Source organism: Kwoniella shandongensis, chromosome 12 (genome assembly GCF_008629635.2).
Source record: "Kwoniella shandongensis chromosome 12, complete sequence".
NCBI lineage: Eukaryota > Fungi > Basidiomycota > Tremellomycetes > Tremellales > Cryptococcaceae > Kwoniella > Kwoniella shandongensis.
In genome coordinates this window covers 467775-483498 of record NC_089298.1, presented here as the reverse complement: position 1 = coordinate 483498, position 15724 = coordinate 467775, and the positions used below count along the sequence as shown (strand labels likewise).

The following is a 15724-nucleotide window of genomic DNA, read 5'->3' as shown; positions in this document are numbered from 1 at the left end:
CCCGGTCCGTCAGAGCGGTGATGAGCTATAGCGAGACCTAAGACAATCGTGATCATGCATCTTGTAATGATAATGTTGCAAACCTAGCTCATTGCAATACATCACCGTACTTTATCATATCGACTCGCCGTCTTGCCTTTATCATATCAACTATTAGTCTTCTCGAGAAAGGGATACATTATAATAATTTCGAAAGGGAGCTCAGAAGAACAGACGTCGCTGTTCCTCAACTCATCGCGATCACCCGTCGGCAGACCATAAACACAGATCTTGCACTTCTCTCTCAGGTCTGCCGACATCACTCACTCCCTCTTCCACTACCAGATAGACTTGGTCAATCAGGAGCGTAGAAGCGTTTGGTGCTCATCATGCCCCATCGCGAAGGGTCGGTCCGTAGCGTCCACCGTCATCATCATCACCATTCTCATAATCATCGATCGAAGAGCGGAACGATAGCCGAGAATGGTGAGGTGGTCGAAGAGCCGACATCGATAGCTTCCAAGGTCAGGGATGAACCTCTGGAAGGAGGGAGTATGGACGTTCATGTGAGAGTGCATAATGCAGATCAGTTTTGGCATGGTGAGTGCAACATGTTCATATTCCCCTTCGAATCCTCCATCATACCTGGCGTCCACTGTGCAGCTAGGGAACTGCATTTGTTCCGTAGCGGGCGCACAGTGGTGGTTTCCCCTTCGTGTTGAGGTGAATTTGTAGCTGACAGTGTGTTTTCAGAGCTCGAATTGATCGTCACTGTACCCGAAGCGCCAAGTCTCACTCAACTCGATAATACATTACGCATGTTCGTGACCTTCTGTGCGGCATACCACGGTAAGTCATTTGGATACGACTGTTGTGATACCGAATAATCTAAGTTGACAATTCGTTGTACCTAGACACCTACCTTCCCAGTCCTAGCGAGATGTATCATGCCATCGCAATGTTACTAGATTCGGAATTGTTCACTTATTATTATGAAAGGATGGTTGGGATCATGATGTCGGATGCGCAAGAGGTGAGTCCTTCTTTTCAGATCCATATGAACGTTTCTGGGGCAGAGAGATGCTAATTCTCGTTCTGCAGAACACCAACCCGCACGACCTGTTCATCCTGTATCACTTAATATTGTATTATGGCCACCGACATCCCAGCTTGTTCAAGTCTCACAGGAAGTGGAGGAAATTACTACCGACTTTAGGCGAGGTGGTCGGACTGGACTATGAAGAGGTGAGTAATGGCAAACACGCTTGGCAGAGACTGTGTTTTGACCGATGAGCTGAAACTTTGTATGACAGACCTTCGTCTTAGGCTTACCGCCCATCGAAACCCGACTTCGACTACCCGCTACAAACCTGATGTACGAAGTCTGTCGAGTGCAGAAGCTCACTGCAAACGAGCTTGCTCAATTCGACGATATTTTCATCGATCACCTTTTCGACCTTGTCGAGACCACGCGAGATCAGCAGGACGAGAGGTTGAATTACGCCGTAATCAAGCTGATTGTCGCCCTGAACGAACAATTCATGGTTGCAACGCTACCCTCCAAATCGCGACAGCCCGTAGATAAGAACGGGGAGAACGGTCTGCTATCCGCATCAGCCCCTCTAAGCCATATTCGAGTTTTCGATGAGCCGGAAGACATCCCAGCTACCCCTGAGGAGCCGGAGAAGCCATCGCTGAGATCGAGATTACTAGCGCCCGCCTGTCTTGTGCGCAATCACCATCGAGCACGATCGGGTACAATGGCAGGCTACAATCAGGACCAATCGGAAGATGCGAAGCGGAACAACAGAGTATTGGTGGTGTTGATGAGGAGATTGGGGAGTAGTAAGACGTTTGGAGAGAATATGATCTTCATGCTGAACAGAGCGGGTGAGTATCGGCCGATCGGACACATGAATTGTCGTGCTAATGGGAGCGGGTATTACAGAGAACTCGCCAGACGATCTGTGCATGCAGTTGCTCATCCTGAAGATTCTCTATCTGCTTTTTACGACCCCGGGCACCCAAGAGTACTTCTTTACAAACGATCTCAGAGTACTGCTAGACGTGTTCATCCGAGAGTTGGTCGATTTACCGGAAGAATGTTCAGCAGTGAGTGATGATTTTTTCATTGATTAGGCTCTCGGAGATGCTAATTGTGGTTCTTTTTTTAGCTACGTCATACGTACCTACGAGTTCTGTACCCTCTCCTGAACCACACCCAATTGCGGGCGGATCCGTATAAGCGTCCTCAGATCAAGCTGGTTCTACGATCATTGATTTCGAACAGTCACATTAAGGACGTCGATGCGACCACAACGAGACTGGTCGATCGGTGCCTGGAAGAGCCTCGGAAGCTGGAGAGGAGTCACAGGTAAGTTTGGTAACGTCGTTTTGTCTATGAATATCGGCTGACGCATGGTTCGCAGCGCGGAGAATGTCAGAGAAACGCTTCGACAGGATTCGACCGCCTCGACGTTGTCGCTTGATTCTGTAGCAGCTGCACTTCCAAAACATCATCTCGGCACTTCCATCTATACCTCGCGCGATCCTGTTCGGCAAAGCTCTCTCAACGATGTATCTTCGTCTCTCACCCCTGGCCGTCCTTCTTCTTCCGCATCAACGTACTCCGGAGTTGATCAGCCAAGATCAGGAAACTCGACACCACCGCCTAGGAGAAGAAAGGCACCTGCTCCACCTGCTGGCAAAGCGCATAGGAAGATGTCGAATGCTTCGTGGACGAGTTTCAACTCGGTCGATACGGAAGATAGTAGAGCGTCGATGTCGTTGAGCAGTCCTCCGACAAGTTCGAATTTGGAAGATCTGATAGGGGAAGGTGGCAAGGGTGTGCCACCGCCCATTATAGAGGTTCATCCTGCACAACCTCAGCCAGTTGGATGGATCACCTTTTCTCCATAGTTGATTGATAAATGTTGTATAATCCCGATGTTATACCATAATAATGATGCTTTGTGATGTTTCAGGTTTGCAGTGAGTTAATAAATAATGATGCAACTGTATTCAGGGTAATTCACTCGATCAATGCGTAATCAGCACAAGTTAACACTAAACAATAAGTTGACTTTGCTTCCCTTTCAACTTTACTTTTACAACAATTCACTCACACCCGGTTCATATACACGAGAACCTCACCTGAACACCTCTACATTAGTCAACAATAATGCCTCCTCGTCGTCCTCCTCCTTTGCCCAAGAGCCTGTTCACAGCTCAAGGACCACTCGCACCTGGTACGTTGCGTTGACCCTCACCCTGAACAGTGTTATCGTCAAGAGAGAAGAGCAAGGGGTGAATTCGCGGAGAATGACATGATCGTATTTTCGCATGGAGTCACTGACTTGTATTGAACTTGAAGGCTCAGCACCCCTCCCTCCTTCTCCGACCTCTATCCACCCATCATTCATCATCGACTCTCACTCCTTTGTGACGTCTCTTGAACCGACGCCTGATCCGCTATTCACGAACTTGCCGCAGGGGTATCCCCAACCTCCTGTGAAGTCGGCCGTGCAGGTGAAGATGGATGTGAGCGCTCAGCCTGCAGAGGCTGTCCTGTGAGTGTCGTCTCCGCCCACATAATCCTCGCAATATTGCTACGTTGCGTATCGGAGCCAGCACAACCATATCGCTACAACATATCTTACATGTTGGCATAGTATTACGCTGACATGCACCATTCGACTCGACCCATCGCAGCGGTGTCAAGCCATTCACGATCCACCCTACTATCCTCAACCTGACTCTCGCCTCGCCACCCTCCGTCACCAACATCGCCAAAGGCGCGGTCGATATCATCATCCCCTGTACTTTCCCATTAACAGATAAGGAATGGGATTTGCTGGATGAGGCGGTGGATGCATTGGACGGATGTTGGGGGAAGCCGATAGCCTTGGGAGAGGAGGTAGAGAGAGGGAAGATTGTAATTTGTGAGTTGCATTGTGCCGTTTCATCTTTCCACTAAGGCGACAACTATAATCGCCCTTTAAACGATGACCGTGTCGTTCAAGGCTACTGGTCTCAATCTCTGGCAGTTGGTGTCCAAGACGTTGCGCTGACTTGAGTGTATCTCGCCTTTGTCCAGCCGGCATCCTCCCTCCTCCGCTGACATTCCCCTCGTCCCCGCTACTCAATTCGGAGCAGTACGATCACCACATCGCTCGACTCTCTCAACTATCTCTCCATTCCAACGTGTTCCTCAAAGCGCTTCCGCCTGTGGTCGATGTTGTCCAAGCGCAACAGAACGGGAAGTGGTGGGACGATTCCAAAGAGCTGGAGAGGGTACTAAGAATGTACAGTGAGTGTCGTTCACATAGCCTTCTAACCGTCTTGTTCTTTGTCCCGCAGTCAAAGTTAGACTTCATCTGGTTTCACTGTGCTGATCATGATGTAGTTTCACCCGCAATCGAGACCTTTGGTACCCATCGAATCATCTTCGGTTCCACCCCGGCTCTACCACTTCCTGATCTTGAAAAGGTTACCCCTATCCCTGGTACACTCGAGCAGCCCATCGCGAACGGAGAGTGGTATACGATTTTGAGGAAGGTGGTGTCAGAGCTAGGTGAAGGAGTAGAGGAGATGACGGGAGTCATGGGAGATAATGCGAAGAGGGTGTACGAGCTTGCTTGAGGCGGGGAGGCAGACAGGATAAGGCCTGAGGCAGAGAAGGAGGACTTGATGAGAACGTACTGTAGCTGAACTTAACGATTACAATGATGATATGCAGATCCTGACGTAGCGAGATTGGAGGGTTCCACACAACTGTACACACACTTCGTGCGGTATCGGCAGAGAGCATGAGCTAGTTTCTGATGTAACACAGCTGATCTACTCAAATCTGGATAGACGGGTCCGCCAGTGACTTCACCTCAATTTACGTACACAGTCTGAGCCGTGATAGAATTCACATCCCAGCTCGCAAAAAAGACATATGCACTATCTAGCTTTGCTAGGTAGTCAATACTATAGAAGGGGGTTTTAGATTGTAACATACTTTTTCCTGTGATCTGTGTATTGTTAGCAGTTGGAGTGACTTCCACTCCAGTCCAGGTATGATGGCGCCGACCTGCATTGGTAATCAGCCGACACGCTGCCCGGCAGCAGCAGTTGAGCGTTCCAATCGAAGGAAACTCGCTGTTCGACAGCATGTTGTTTGATCGGGTGTTTCACATGCTTGTCAAGCGAGCGCAACCCTCATACCTTTCGATAGAATAGCCATAGTGATATCGTTCCGCGTCTGAGGTATCATTGCCGCTCATCTCACAGCGAAGCCGCACCATAATCGTGTTTCCCTCATCTGTGCTGTAACGACCATACATGCACCTTAGCCGGTCGGGCTACATACCCGCTCGAAGACATAGCGCTTGAATCACTATGCCTGGACAGTATTACATGTAGGATAACATCGCAGCGCCGTCGTAAGAAGTATGTGGCACACCAACGAGTGTGGCACTCGGTGAAACAAGGTTTCGCCAACTTAACACGATGTTCATCTTCTTCATCAATCCTCGATTTGCTGCTTCATCACATCCCAATCACTCAAATATCCATACATATCACTCAACTAGTAGCTACAGCAATACCGTACGCCCACAACGGAACATTCTCGACTCGAACAGAGCAAGTCCTGACGTCACAAACTCCACCCCCGCTTATCCAGCAACGATCGCACCTCCGTTAACGTGGATCGTCTGTCCGCTGATAAAGCTCGCATCCTGACTCGCCAAAAACACATATGCTGGCCCCAGCTCAGAAGGCTGACCGATGCGCCCGATCGGTGCGGGGCTGTTGTGCCATTCTTTCATCTGAGACTCATCCATTGCAGCTGGTTGGAGAGGAGTCCACACGGGTCCAGGAGCGACGGCGTTGACCCTGAATGGGAGAGCGCGAGCGAAACTTGGTCAACTCTGTTGACTCGGTCGATAAGTTACACAGAGGGAGCGCTTACCTGATACCCTTGGAAAGCAGCTGGTTGGAAAGACATCGGACCATGGCGACTTGAGCACCCTTGGTCATACTGTAGTCGACGAGCATGGGAGGGCCGGCGTAGGCGACTGCGGTGCGAAAGCAATTAGCATCAAGGATGCTTCTTGCATAGGTATACGGGAGGTAAAACTCACCCTGCGATGCAGTGACGATGATGGAACCGCCCTTGGGGATGTGAGGGACCGCAGCTCGGGTCATAAAGCTGAACAAGGTCGAGGAATTAGCCTTTGACGATTAGTAATCAAGCGGTTCTCTATACGCACAAAGTACCGTAGATGTTGGTCTTGATAGTCCTGTCGAATTGCTCGGTAGTGATATCGGTGATATCAGGGATGGAGTACTAAGAGAGTACGATCGTCAGCGTGTTGGCCACAAATAGACTATTGAGCGAGGACTCGATGGAGCGACAAATTGGCAATGCCACACTCACCATGACACTCGCGTTGTTCACCAAGACGTCAATCTTTCCCCAAGCTTGGACGACACTGTCGATGACACGCTTGCATCCTGCTTCATCTCGGATGTCCTGAGGGAAGAGGAGACATTGGCCGCCAGCCGCGACGATGAGTTCTTTGGACTTTTCGGCGTCGACTTGTTCTTCGGGAAGGTAGACGAGTGCGACCTGTAGTGGGAAAGAAGAGTGTCAGTATCAAGTTAAGAAGGACACAGTGACAACCATTGCAGAGCGCGAGACTCTTTCACTTCGATTTGATTCGACCAACGGTGGTAGATAGAACGGGTCAAAGAGAGAGAGATAAACCACTCACATCCGCACCCTCCATTGCAAACATGACAGCAGCTGCTCGTCCAATGCCACTATCACCCCCAGTGACGATAGTCTTCTTTCCCAACAACTTCTTCGCAGCCTTGTACTGGGTGAAACCTTCATCACCTTCTTGGACCGTGGCAGGATCGGGTTTCTTGGTCATATCATCTTGAATCCCGACGGCACGGTCGACTTGCGATTCGATAGGGAAATCACCGGGTTTGGCGAACGATCCCTTGGAAGCGGTTTCACCGCCGGGCTAAAGACACGAAAGTATGATGTATCAGCAGCTGGAACACGACATCTTGTGATTTGCATCTTGTTCGTCGAGAAGCACCAAAGTGCGAGCATGGATAGAACTTGGCATTGACTACTCACAGCAGCCATAGCGGATGCACCTCCAGTAACCGAGTCAACAACTGATTGAATTTTCTCCATTTTGATTATGTTTATTCAGATACGTTCTTGTAAAACCTGTCTATTCAAAGAGAGCGGAAATCGGGCCACATCTGCATTCACATCGCTACGTACTTATACCCTCTCAGAGGATAGCTAACACACCCCCTACCTTCGTCAGATGATCAAACGTCCTTATCCCATTCCCCGGTTGTGAATGACGTCGTCGAATGGCCAATGAGCCTAGGCCAGGATCAAATCCTCGACCTCTCTGGTTCTCAGTGATGGAACACTCTCCTGGCTCAGCGATATAAACTCACGCTACCCAACATCTCAACTCCACTCCCTATCGGCATCGGCAAGGTTTAACGAGAATGCAATAATCTCGCACCTCCACCGAACTTTGACGTCATCGTGCCTAACCAGTGAGTCACTCTGCACACACGCAGTTCCTAACTGGAATTCTTGTACTACTACTATTGTTGCTCGACTGCTGGAATCATGCATTTCTTTTACGTCTAGCACATACTCCACACTCTATGCGACAACCATCTGATCAAGGAAGTCCAAGTGCATTCCCATTCATAATAAAAGTGATGATACTATCTACGGTACGAAGATCACCTACGAAGAGTAAGTTCAGTTGGTTGCAAAGAAGGGGATTATGAATTAACCAAAAACAAAAAGTATTTTAATCCAACCTGAACTGCAAGCAATGGCTCAGCCAACTTACGATTCGATTCTTACTGTCCGAACCGTAACGGTCAATCATAAGACGTGAAAAGGGAATCCCCTATATCTAACAAACAAACAAACACAAATAAATAGTCCTTCTTTATCCTTTTCCCTCCGTAACTGTCCATCTGTCTGTCCACTATCTTCCGATTCGCCGTCTAATTCATCGCTCCATATTCCCTAAACTCGAGCGAGTTGCCCTGAAGAGTAGGCTGCGAGATCAATGCCTTCGACACTGGCTTCCCAACCGCACTTCGTCGCTTCGCAGCTGCTGAAGAACCGGAACCGAAACCGCTAGTACCGAGATACGAGCGCGTGACGATATCCTCAAAGGGGTTCTGAGACGCTCTCTGAGGTGGTCGAATCGGTCCGGACGGGTTGGCAAATGGATTCTGGTTAGGATTCGATGGGTTTTGGAACCACGATGTGCCGAATACTGAGGGACCATAGTTTGACGGCGAACGATCGTGGTCGCCTGCAGAACCCCCGGAGCCTTGGTAGGAGCCGTTGCCGTAGCTTGCTCGGTCGTGACGCTGTTGATCACGCATCGAGCGGTCGTTCTCGAATGGTGAGGCGTAGAATGAACTAGGTCGGTCGTCGATCTCGCTCGCTGCAAAGGAAGGAGCACCCGAGTGTCGTCGATCATCCTCCCAGTCGCCTCCAACGGGACCTGCGCCGGTAACACCCGCACCGTACACCTGCGACATCGTTCGGTGATCACCGAACATCGACATGTGCTCTGACAATCGCTTGTGGACCGCTTTGTCGTTGGACCTCTTGACTTGCTTGTAGATCCAGTAAACCAGTGCGAGCCATAAGACACCACCGACACCCACACAAACACCAATAATGATGTTTCTCTTCCTGTTACTCGACGAGGAATGACCGGTGGAAGAAGTGGACGATGGCGCTGCCTCGGAAGCAGCTGCTAACGGGAACGCTGTGTTGATTTGCGCAGCGAGTTGGCCCTCGATACCCGTTTGGTTGTACAAAGGCGACGAAGCAGTCTTGATGTAGGCGTTGAGGGTGTCGAAGTATTCAGAGGGGATATATGCGAGGTATTGTGTGAGCAACGAAGTCTCGTCACCATCCCAGGAAGCGGGTTGGTACACCTGGAGACCGTATGTCTGCACTTGGGAGGCTAAATGACTTATTAGTACAGGCTTTTTCCCGAGAGCAGCCCGAAACTTACTGTCAATGTTCAGAGCACCCCCAATCAACGCCGGGAAGGTGTTGAAAAGCTGACTTGTGGCATCGGAAGACTCGACCTATTTCACGATTAGCTAGGTTTTAAAGGTTAGGAAAGCAGTCAATACTCACGACAAACCACCATGGATATTGCGCTACCGCCAACAGGATGGAGATCAAAGTGTCATCCTTGATTGGGTCAGCGTCTCCGCCCGATCCAGCGTCGACGTTGTTTGCAACAGAATTGGCAGGAACAATAAGTGTTGGGACACTGTTGGGAATGGAAGCCACCGAGGGCGTCGTGGTGCTTGCTGTCGTCTTGGTGCCAGTCTGTGTCGGTGTATCTGAAGTCGTCTCCAAGGTGCTGATTGGAGCAGTACTGCTCGTCGTAGCGACGATAAGCCACGTCTGTGTAGGTGTGTACGCGTCATCGGTCGAAGAGGAAGTACTGGTCACGCTCGCTGTCTCACTGTCCCAATCGACTGTCGAGGTTTCGTTCGAGGTAGAGGTAGCAGTGGCCGAGAACGTCACAACTTGAGATCCGGTCACTGCAGGGGCAGAGGTGAGGGAAGTCATATTCTGCAGACTGGCCGAGCCCGACTCAAGAGCTGAGCCCGTAGCACTAGCGGAAGGCGACTCAGTCACGCTGGTTGGCACAGCAGTAATATCGACGGTGGAACTGGATCCGACACTAGTAGTGTTGCTGGATCCAGCATCCGAAGACGAGGTAGCCGATGGAGCAGGCTCGTCAGAAGCCGAAGGTGAGGGGCTTGAAGCGACACTGGTTTCCGTCGACGACACTGCAGAAGGAGCGGAGACATCAGTAGTCATTGATGAAGGTGCTTCCGAAGGGGTGGCGGATGCCGAAGGGGATTCAGAAGATTCCGACTGCGATGATGCCGGGCTGGCCGTGACGGTCACACCCGCCGTCGGTTGAGTAGAGAACTCCTCACTCGCACTCGTAGAAACTTCAGCCGAGGTGGTCGAGTCGGTGGATCCTACGTCAGAGGGACTGGCGGAAGAAGCAACAACTTCAGTCGCTGATGTAATCGCATCGTCGGATGAAGTACTGGTTGGGGATTCACTTGGAGCAGCCTCAGGAGATGACGTGGGGGCGATGTCCGACGTTGTGGTGGCTGAGTCGAATGACGGAATGGTGCTGCTCGGCACTTCCGGTGTTGGAGAGTCACTGGATGTGCCTGCCTCAGAGGTGGGAGTTGACGTTGGCTCTGAACTCGGCGATGGGTCAACGGCTGACGATGGTGCAGGAGTAGGACTAGGTGTGTCGCTAGTGGGACTACTCGTTGGCGCCACTACATCGCTACTGCTGGGAGCCGGGGCAGCTAACGACAATGATTAGCATCGAACTGATTGGTGACCCAAGCATTCACTCACCATTTGAAGTGGATGGGATGTCGGACGAAGATGTAAAAGGAGCCTGCGTTTGGGCTACAGCCGAATCGGGAGTCGCTGTGGAGCTGACTGGGGCGACGTCGGTTGTGCTGGGCGTTGGTTCCGAGGCTACGGTTGCAAATTGAGTGTCAGTGTCACTTGGTCCGTCAATTCCGAACTGAGGAGGCATTATAAAAGTTGAAGAACTTGAAGTGAAGCTAGAACTTGAACTTGAAGCAAAAATTGAAGAAATGGAAGTATAAGGCAAAACGGAGGTTGAACTTGAGGAAGCAGAGAAAACAGGGGGATATGAGGACGTTGTGCTGAAGAGCGTCGACATTGTGATGTCCTCATCGGATATCGATGTATCGACAGGGACACTAGTCTGAGGCAAGCTCGTAGTGGTAGGTTCCAGCTGCGAGGTTAAGGTCGACGGGTCGATCGAGCTGAAATTGGAGCCCGAAGTGCTAAGCCCAGAAGTCGTGCTGCTCGTGTCGTCGTAGGCCAAAGAAGATGCGGTTGACGAACTGATCGGAGAAGCCACTGGGGTCTCGGTTGGTGTGATAATCGAACTGAAAGGACTTTTGCTATCCAACAATGAGGTAGTAGGAAGTATTGCCGTCTCGGTCGTGCTAGTCGAAATCGTGGTAGATGACAACCCCAATGAGATCGAGGAGCCCAAGATGGTATTACTGAGCAAGTCCGTTGAAGCAGTAATGGGCGCAGACGCCTCGTTGATCGGGTTTGTGCTCGAAGTTGGCGAGAGCGCAGTGGTGTCACTGACGCCACTTGAGGAAGAGGAGAACACCGAGGTGGTACCAGTCACCGATTCCATTGAGGGATAGGGTGTAGAAGTAAACGAAGGCACAGTAGTGACCACAGGTGTAGTAGACAGACCGACTGTTGTATCGGCTGACAAGATAGATGCTGTCGCAAGCGGTAAGACTGACGATGACACCGACGTCAGGCTATCCAACAACGATATCACACTTGTCGTAGCCGGCAGCAAAGTCACAGAAGTAGTTACGGAAGACAACAAGTCGAGCGACTCCAGGTACGGCGTCGGAACAACTGAAGTGGTTGGCAAAGAGGTGCTGATCGTTGCCGAGGACAAATTAACCCCCGAAAAATCCGTCGTTGCGATGGTGTCTGACCAGGAAGACGTAGATGCTGATGGAGTTTCGAAACTAATGAACGGACTCGACGTGTTGAACGTCGATGCACCGTCCAAAGCGATAGTGAGAGTATTGGTGGTCATGGCCACACTTGACGATGAGGTGCCAGAGCTGGACGTTTGGTCGATCGGATCCACACTCAAGGACGTTCCAGAACTGGGGATCATGGGAGTTCCAGTGGTAGTCGTCGATAGTGTCGGTATGAAATCAGTCGATGTGGGGATTGTCGAAGTCAACGACGACGTCGACAGTGATCCCACCGAGGTCTCCGAAGAAGTCGGAACGACTGCTGTCAAATTTGAGAAAGAGCTTTTCCCTAAATCACCAGATATCGATGTCAAGCCATACGATGTCGCCGTACTAGACAAGGATGTGAGTGTCCCAGTTAGGACAGGGAACATCAAAGTTAAAGAGCCTATCATTGATGTTGCGAGCGTCAATCCAGAAGTGGATGCGGGATCTGTACCGCTGCTAGTGGTCGATGTAGGCGAATAGCTAGACACAACCGAAGCGGCCGAAGCAGTGAAAGTTGCAGAAGACGCTGCGGTTGTCGATAGAGACAGAAGGCTGCTGGAAGGCTCCCCAATCGTGGAAGAGTTCGATTCGCTGGCATCTAACGTAGATTGACCTGTTGAAGTGGCTTCTAGACCTGTGCCGCTGGCCGAGGTGAGGACTGTCGTCGACTCGCTGGTCGAAGTCAAGCCACTCGAGGAAGAGACGCCAAGTGTACTCGATTCGCCAGGAATGCCGCTACTCGAAGTGAGAGTCGTAGTTGAGTCGCCGATGGTACTCGATGTATATGAAGAGATTCCGACTGTGCGCGAGTCCGACAATGAAGCACTGGTCGAAGCTGCTGTGGTTTCGCTGACGGAAGTCGAAGTGCTCAACGATCCGCTGAGCGAAGAGGTAGTGGTCGAAGCAGCAGAACCGCCAAACAAACTTGACTCCGAGACGAATACACTGGTCGAGACTGGAGTCGACGTGGTTTCACCGAGGAAAGACGAAACATCCGAGGATGAGGGACCAAGCGAAGTCAAGCCTGTAGAGAGCGCGGTAATCGAAGACATAGTTGTAGTTGTCTCGTTAATCGATGCCAAATCGGATAGAGTAGTGCTGCTCCACTCGCTTGTCGTGTGAGTATCGGCGAGTGCAGTTGCACTGGAAGAAGCCAAGCCATCGGAAATAGTAGTGAGACTAGAGAGTTCGCCGGATACGCTCGTTGTAGAGAATGGTTGGCTGACTGAGCTAGTGGCGTCAAGTAGGCTCGAAATCGTTGTGCTTGACGAAACTCCAATGGACGAGGTCGTAACTGCATCAGACGAAGCAGGCGAACTCGACACCGTCGAAGACAGGCTTAGCGAGTCCGTTGCAGAGTCGGAGGCCAAACTTGATAAGATCTCATCTGGATTGCTGATCGATGTTGATGTCGTAGAAGACTGATCAAACGGGTCAGCGGAAAATCTGACCGGATCACTAGCTGGACTTACCGATGTTGACCCGGGTGAGCTTGTAGGCGTTGCTGTCAATGCGGCGGATAAAGGTGAAGACGCTGTTGACTCACTTAACGTGCTCAATGATACCAATGCCGGATCAGGCGAACTGAAAGCGGGTGAAGCTTCGCTGATTGTTGTCGACGAGAGCGGCGGCAACGTGCTCAATGACGTCGACAAAGCAGATAGTGAGGAATCGGTGTTGGTCGGTATGATTGATTCGCTAGACGAGCTTGATGAAGGCAATTCTGGGTCAACCCAGATGGAGGTTGACGGGAGCGCAATCGAACCAATCGGCGTTGTAGAACCCGATGAGGACGAGCTGAAAGCGGTTGTTGTCAATCCCCAAGCGTCAGGTGCAGTTGTACTTGACGCATAGTCGCTGAGTGAACTGGTTGAAAGTGTGGTAGAAAGACCAGGTGTAATTTCAGTCGATGACAGTCCTTCAGGTAGATCAGTCGATAGGCTTAGCGGATTGTTAGACATCGTGATGGCGTCGCTCGTAAAAGTGGAAGAAGACACAGTCAACGAGGAAGTGGATGGAGTCGACACCCATGACGAAGTGGCAGTCGAAGTAGATTCACTGATCGAGCTCGAAAGAGGCGAAATAGTATCGACAGGGGATGACGTACTGGTCGGAGTGACTGCCGAAGTGGGTTCCACAGTCGTCTCGCTGCTCAGACTGGTTGGCGTCCCCGCATCGTTCGTTGTCGGGACTGCTGCAACCTCGCTGGATGGAGCTGTTGATATATCTTCCACACCCACACTTTCCAGAGCTGAATTGGAAGCTGAGGGAGGTTCAATCGCACTCTGCTCCCCTGTTGACACGGAAGGCACACTCGCAGTCGCAGGAGACGGATCTAACGAACTTGTCGGAGTCCCAGGTTCAGTAGGCATACTCGAAGGGGTGATCGAAATAGTCGATGCCGTCTCAGCTGCGATAGGTGAACTCGCCGCAGCCGATTCAGTTAGTTCCTCCGCTGAAGTGGTCGGTACTCCCGCTTCCGGAGTTGTCGAGACAGCCGCTACACTGGTAGCCTCCGCCGGCACACTTGGTGCTGTTGTCGGTACCACCGGTGCTTCTTCACTACTTGGTGATGGCGCAGGCGTCTCTTGTCCAGCACCTGGCGTTGATGCAGCACTCGCTGGACTTGCTGCTCCTGCTCCTGCTCCTGCGTCCGCCGGCGTTGGAACTGTTTCTTCCCCTCCTGCTGCCGCTGCTGTTCCTCCCCCCGCAGCTGCTGCTCCCATTTCCTGTCTCCTTACATTCGCATCCCGCTTCCTTCTTCTCGATGTAGTCCTCCAATCTTGATGTATTTGTCCTTCCTGAGGTACGTGCGCGGCACTTGCAAACAATATCGGGACGTTCCATCCTCGTCTTACCTTGCTGACACATGAAGAGGAAATTGAAGGAAACTTGAACAAAGAAGAAGAATTTGTAACGTTTGAAAACAACATTGTAAAGTTTGAAAACATTGAAGAAACTTGAGACTTGATTGAAGAAGACAATTGAAACTTGGACTTACTTGCAATTGCGCTAGTTGCGACTTCAGGTGTAGGACTAGGGCTTGCAACTTGAGGAGCTGATTCCGGCGTTGATGTTGCTTCAGGACTAGAGGTTGAGGGTGTCGAAGTCGCTTCAGCTTGAGATGAGGTGGTCGACTCGACAGTTGAGGTTGTTACGATGGTCGAGGTTGATGGTACAGTCGATGTCGATGGAGTGTCTGTCGTCTCCGCAACGGAAGAAGGTGGAGGAGAGCTTGGCGTCGATGTCGCAGAAGAAGTGCTGGCGATTGATGAAGTGCTCTCAACAGTCGAGGTGGAGACTGTCGACGACGAGGAAGAAGTGGAACTGGACGCGATCGATGTCGAGGTACTAGTCGTAGGTTCGAAAAGGCCAAAAGGGTTGACAGTAGCCGTCACTCCCCCCAGCACTGTGTCATCGGCACAACAAGTCAAGTCAGAATGTTCCGCAGTTGCTCAACAAAGAAACATCGTTGTCACTCACAACCTAGATCCAAACCAGCATTTAGTCCACTTCCTCCAAACTGCCTCTTCTCCTGCTCCTCTGCCCATCTCCTCTTCACTTGCGTGTGCAACTTCCTCTCCAGTCCTGTCCCATGTTCCGCCGCCAATCCAACCTGACTGAAGATCAAAAGACTTATCAGACATAGGAGCGGTAGCGACAACGCGGTCGCGCTCGCAGGTCGAGATCTACGAGTTCGCATCACGTTGGAAGAGGTGGATGACCCGTAGGTCTTTATACGTTTGTCGGTATTATTGTGGTGTGTAGCCGATCTGGATGTCAAAGAGTCGCGTTGTTGAACATGTAAGATCGTCGTAGGTTTGGACGACAGTGTGAATGTGTGTGAGTGTATGTCGATACCGGCCAGCGGGAGAGGTTGTGTCAAGTTCCTTTTGATGTTTACAAATAGATGAATGGAGCGAGTGGTCGAGGGGTGTTGACCTGAAAGGATGTCGAGTGGTAGGTTTGTTCGAGGTTGTTGGTTTTGTAAAGAATGAATGAAAGTGGTGCTGTGGAAAGCTGTATGAAAGAGTTTGTCTAGATGATTATTGGTTTGTATTGGTTTGGTAGGAAGAGATGG

General features: G+C 50.9%; 4 protein-coding genes across 4 annotated transcripts; 2 read left to right on the top strand and 2 right to left on the bottom strand.

Moving 5' to 3' along the window:
- Positions 1 to 368: 368 nt before the first annotated feature.
- Positions 369 to 2898, top strand: CI109_106466 (uncharacterized protein; the record flags this gene model as incomplete). The annotated part of the gene is made up of 8 exons (XM_032003821.1): positions 369 to 579; positions 733 to 828; positions 894 to 1012; positions 1081 to 1224; positions 1293 to 1869; positions 1928 to 2091; positions 2154 to 2353; positions 2409 to 2898. 8 exons carry the CDS (start codon positions 369 to 371, stop codon positions 2896 to 2898), a joined length of 2001 nt encoding a protein of 666 aa, XP_031861819.1.
- Positions 2899 to 3160: 262 nt separating this feature from the next.
- Positions 3161 to 4620, top strand: CI109_106465 (uncharacterized protein; the record flags this gene model as incomplete). The annotated part of the gene is made up of 5 exons (XM_032003820.1): positions 3161 to 3227; positions 3353 to 3548; positions 3691 to 3920; positions 4076 to 4288; positions 4385 to 4620. The coding sequence occupies 5 exons, from the start codon at positions 3161 to 3163 to the stop codon at positions 4618 to 4620; spliced, it is 942 nt and encodes a 313-aa protein (XP_031861818.1).
- Positions 4621 to 5642: 1022 nt separating this feature from the next.
- On the bottom strand, positions 5643 to 7180 carry CI109_106464 (uncharacterized protein; the record flags this gene model as incomplete). Its single annotated transcript, XM_032003819.1, has 7 exons — positions 5643 to 5862; positions 5939 to 6044; positions 6111 to 6178; positions 6240 to 6316; positions 6407 to 6598; positions 6744 to 7001; positions 7121 to 7180. The coding sequence occupies 7 exons, from the start codon at positions 7178 to 7180 to the stop codon at positions 5643 to 5645; spliced, it is 981 nt and encodes a 326-aa protein (XP_031861817.1).
- Positions 7181 to 8031: 851 nt separating this feature from the next.
- Positions 8032 to 15346, bottom strand: CI109_106463 (uncharacterized protein; the record flags this gene model as incomplete). Its single annotated transcript, XM_032003818.1, has 6 exons — positions 8032 to 9014; positions 9066 to 9141; positions 9194 to 10404; positions 10457 to 13064; positions 13116 to 15052; positions 15127 to 15346. The coding sequence occupies 6 exons, from the start codon at positions 15344 to 15346 to the stop codon at positions 8032 to 8034; spliced, it is 7035 nt and encodes a 2344-aa protein (XP_031861816.1).
- Between the last annotated feature and the right edge of the window lie 378 nt (positions 15347 to 15724).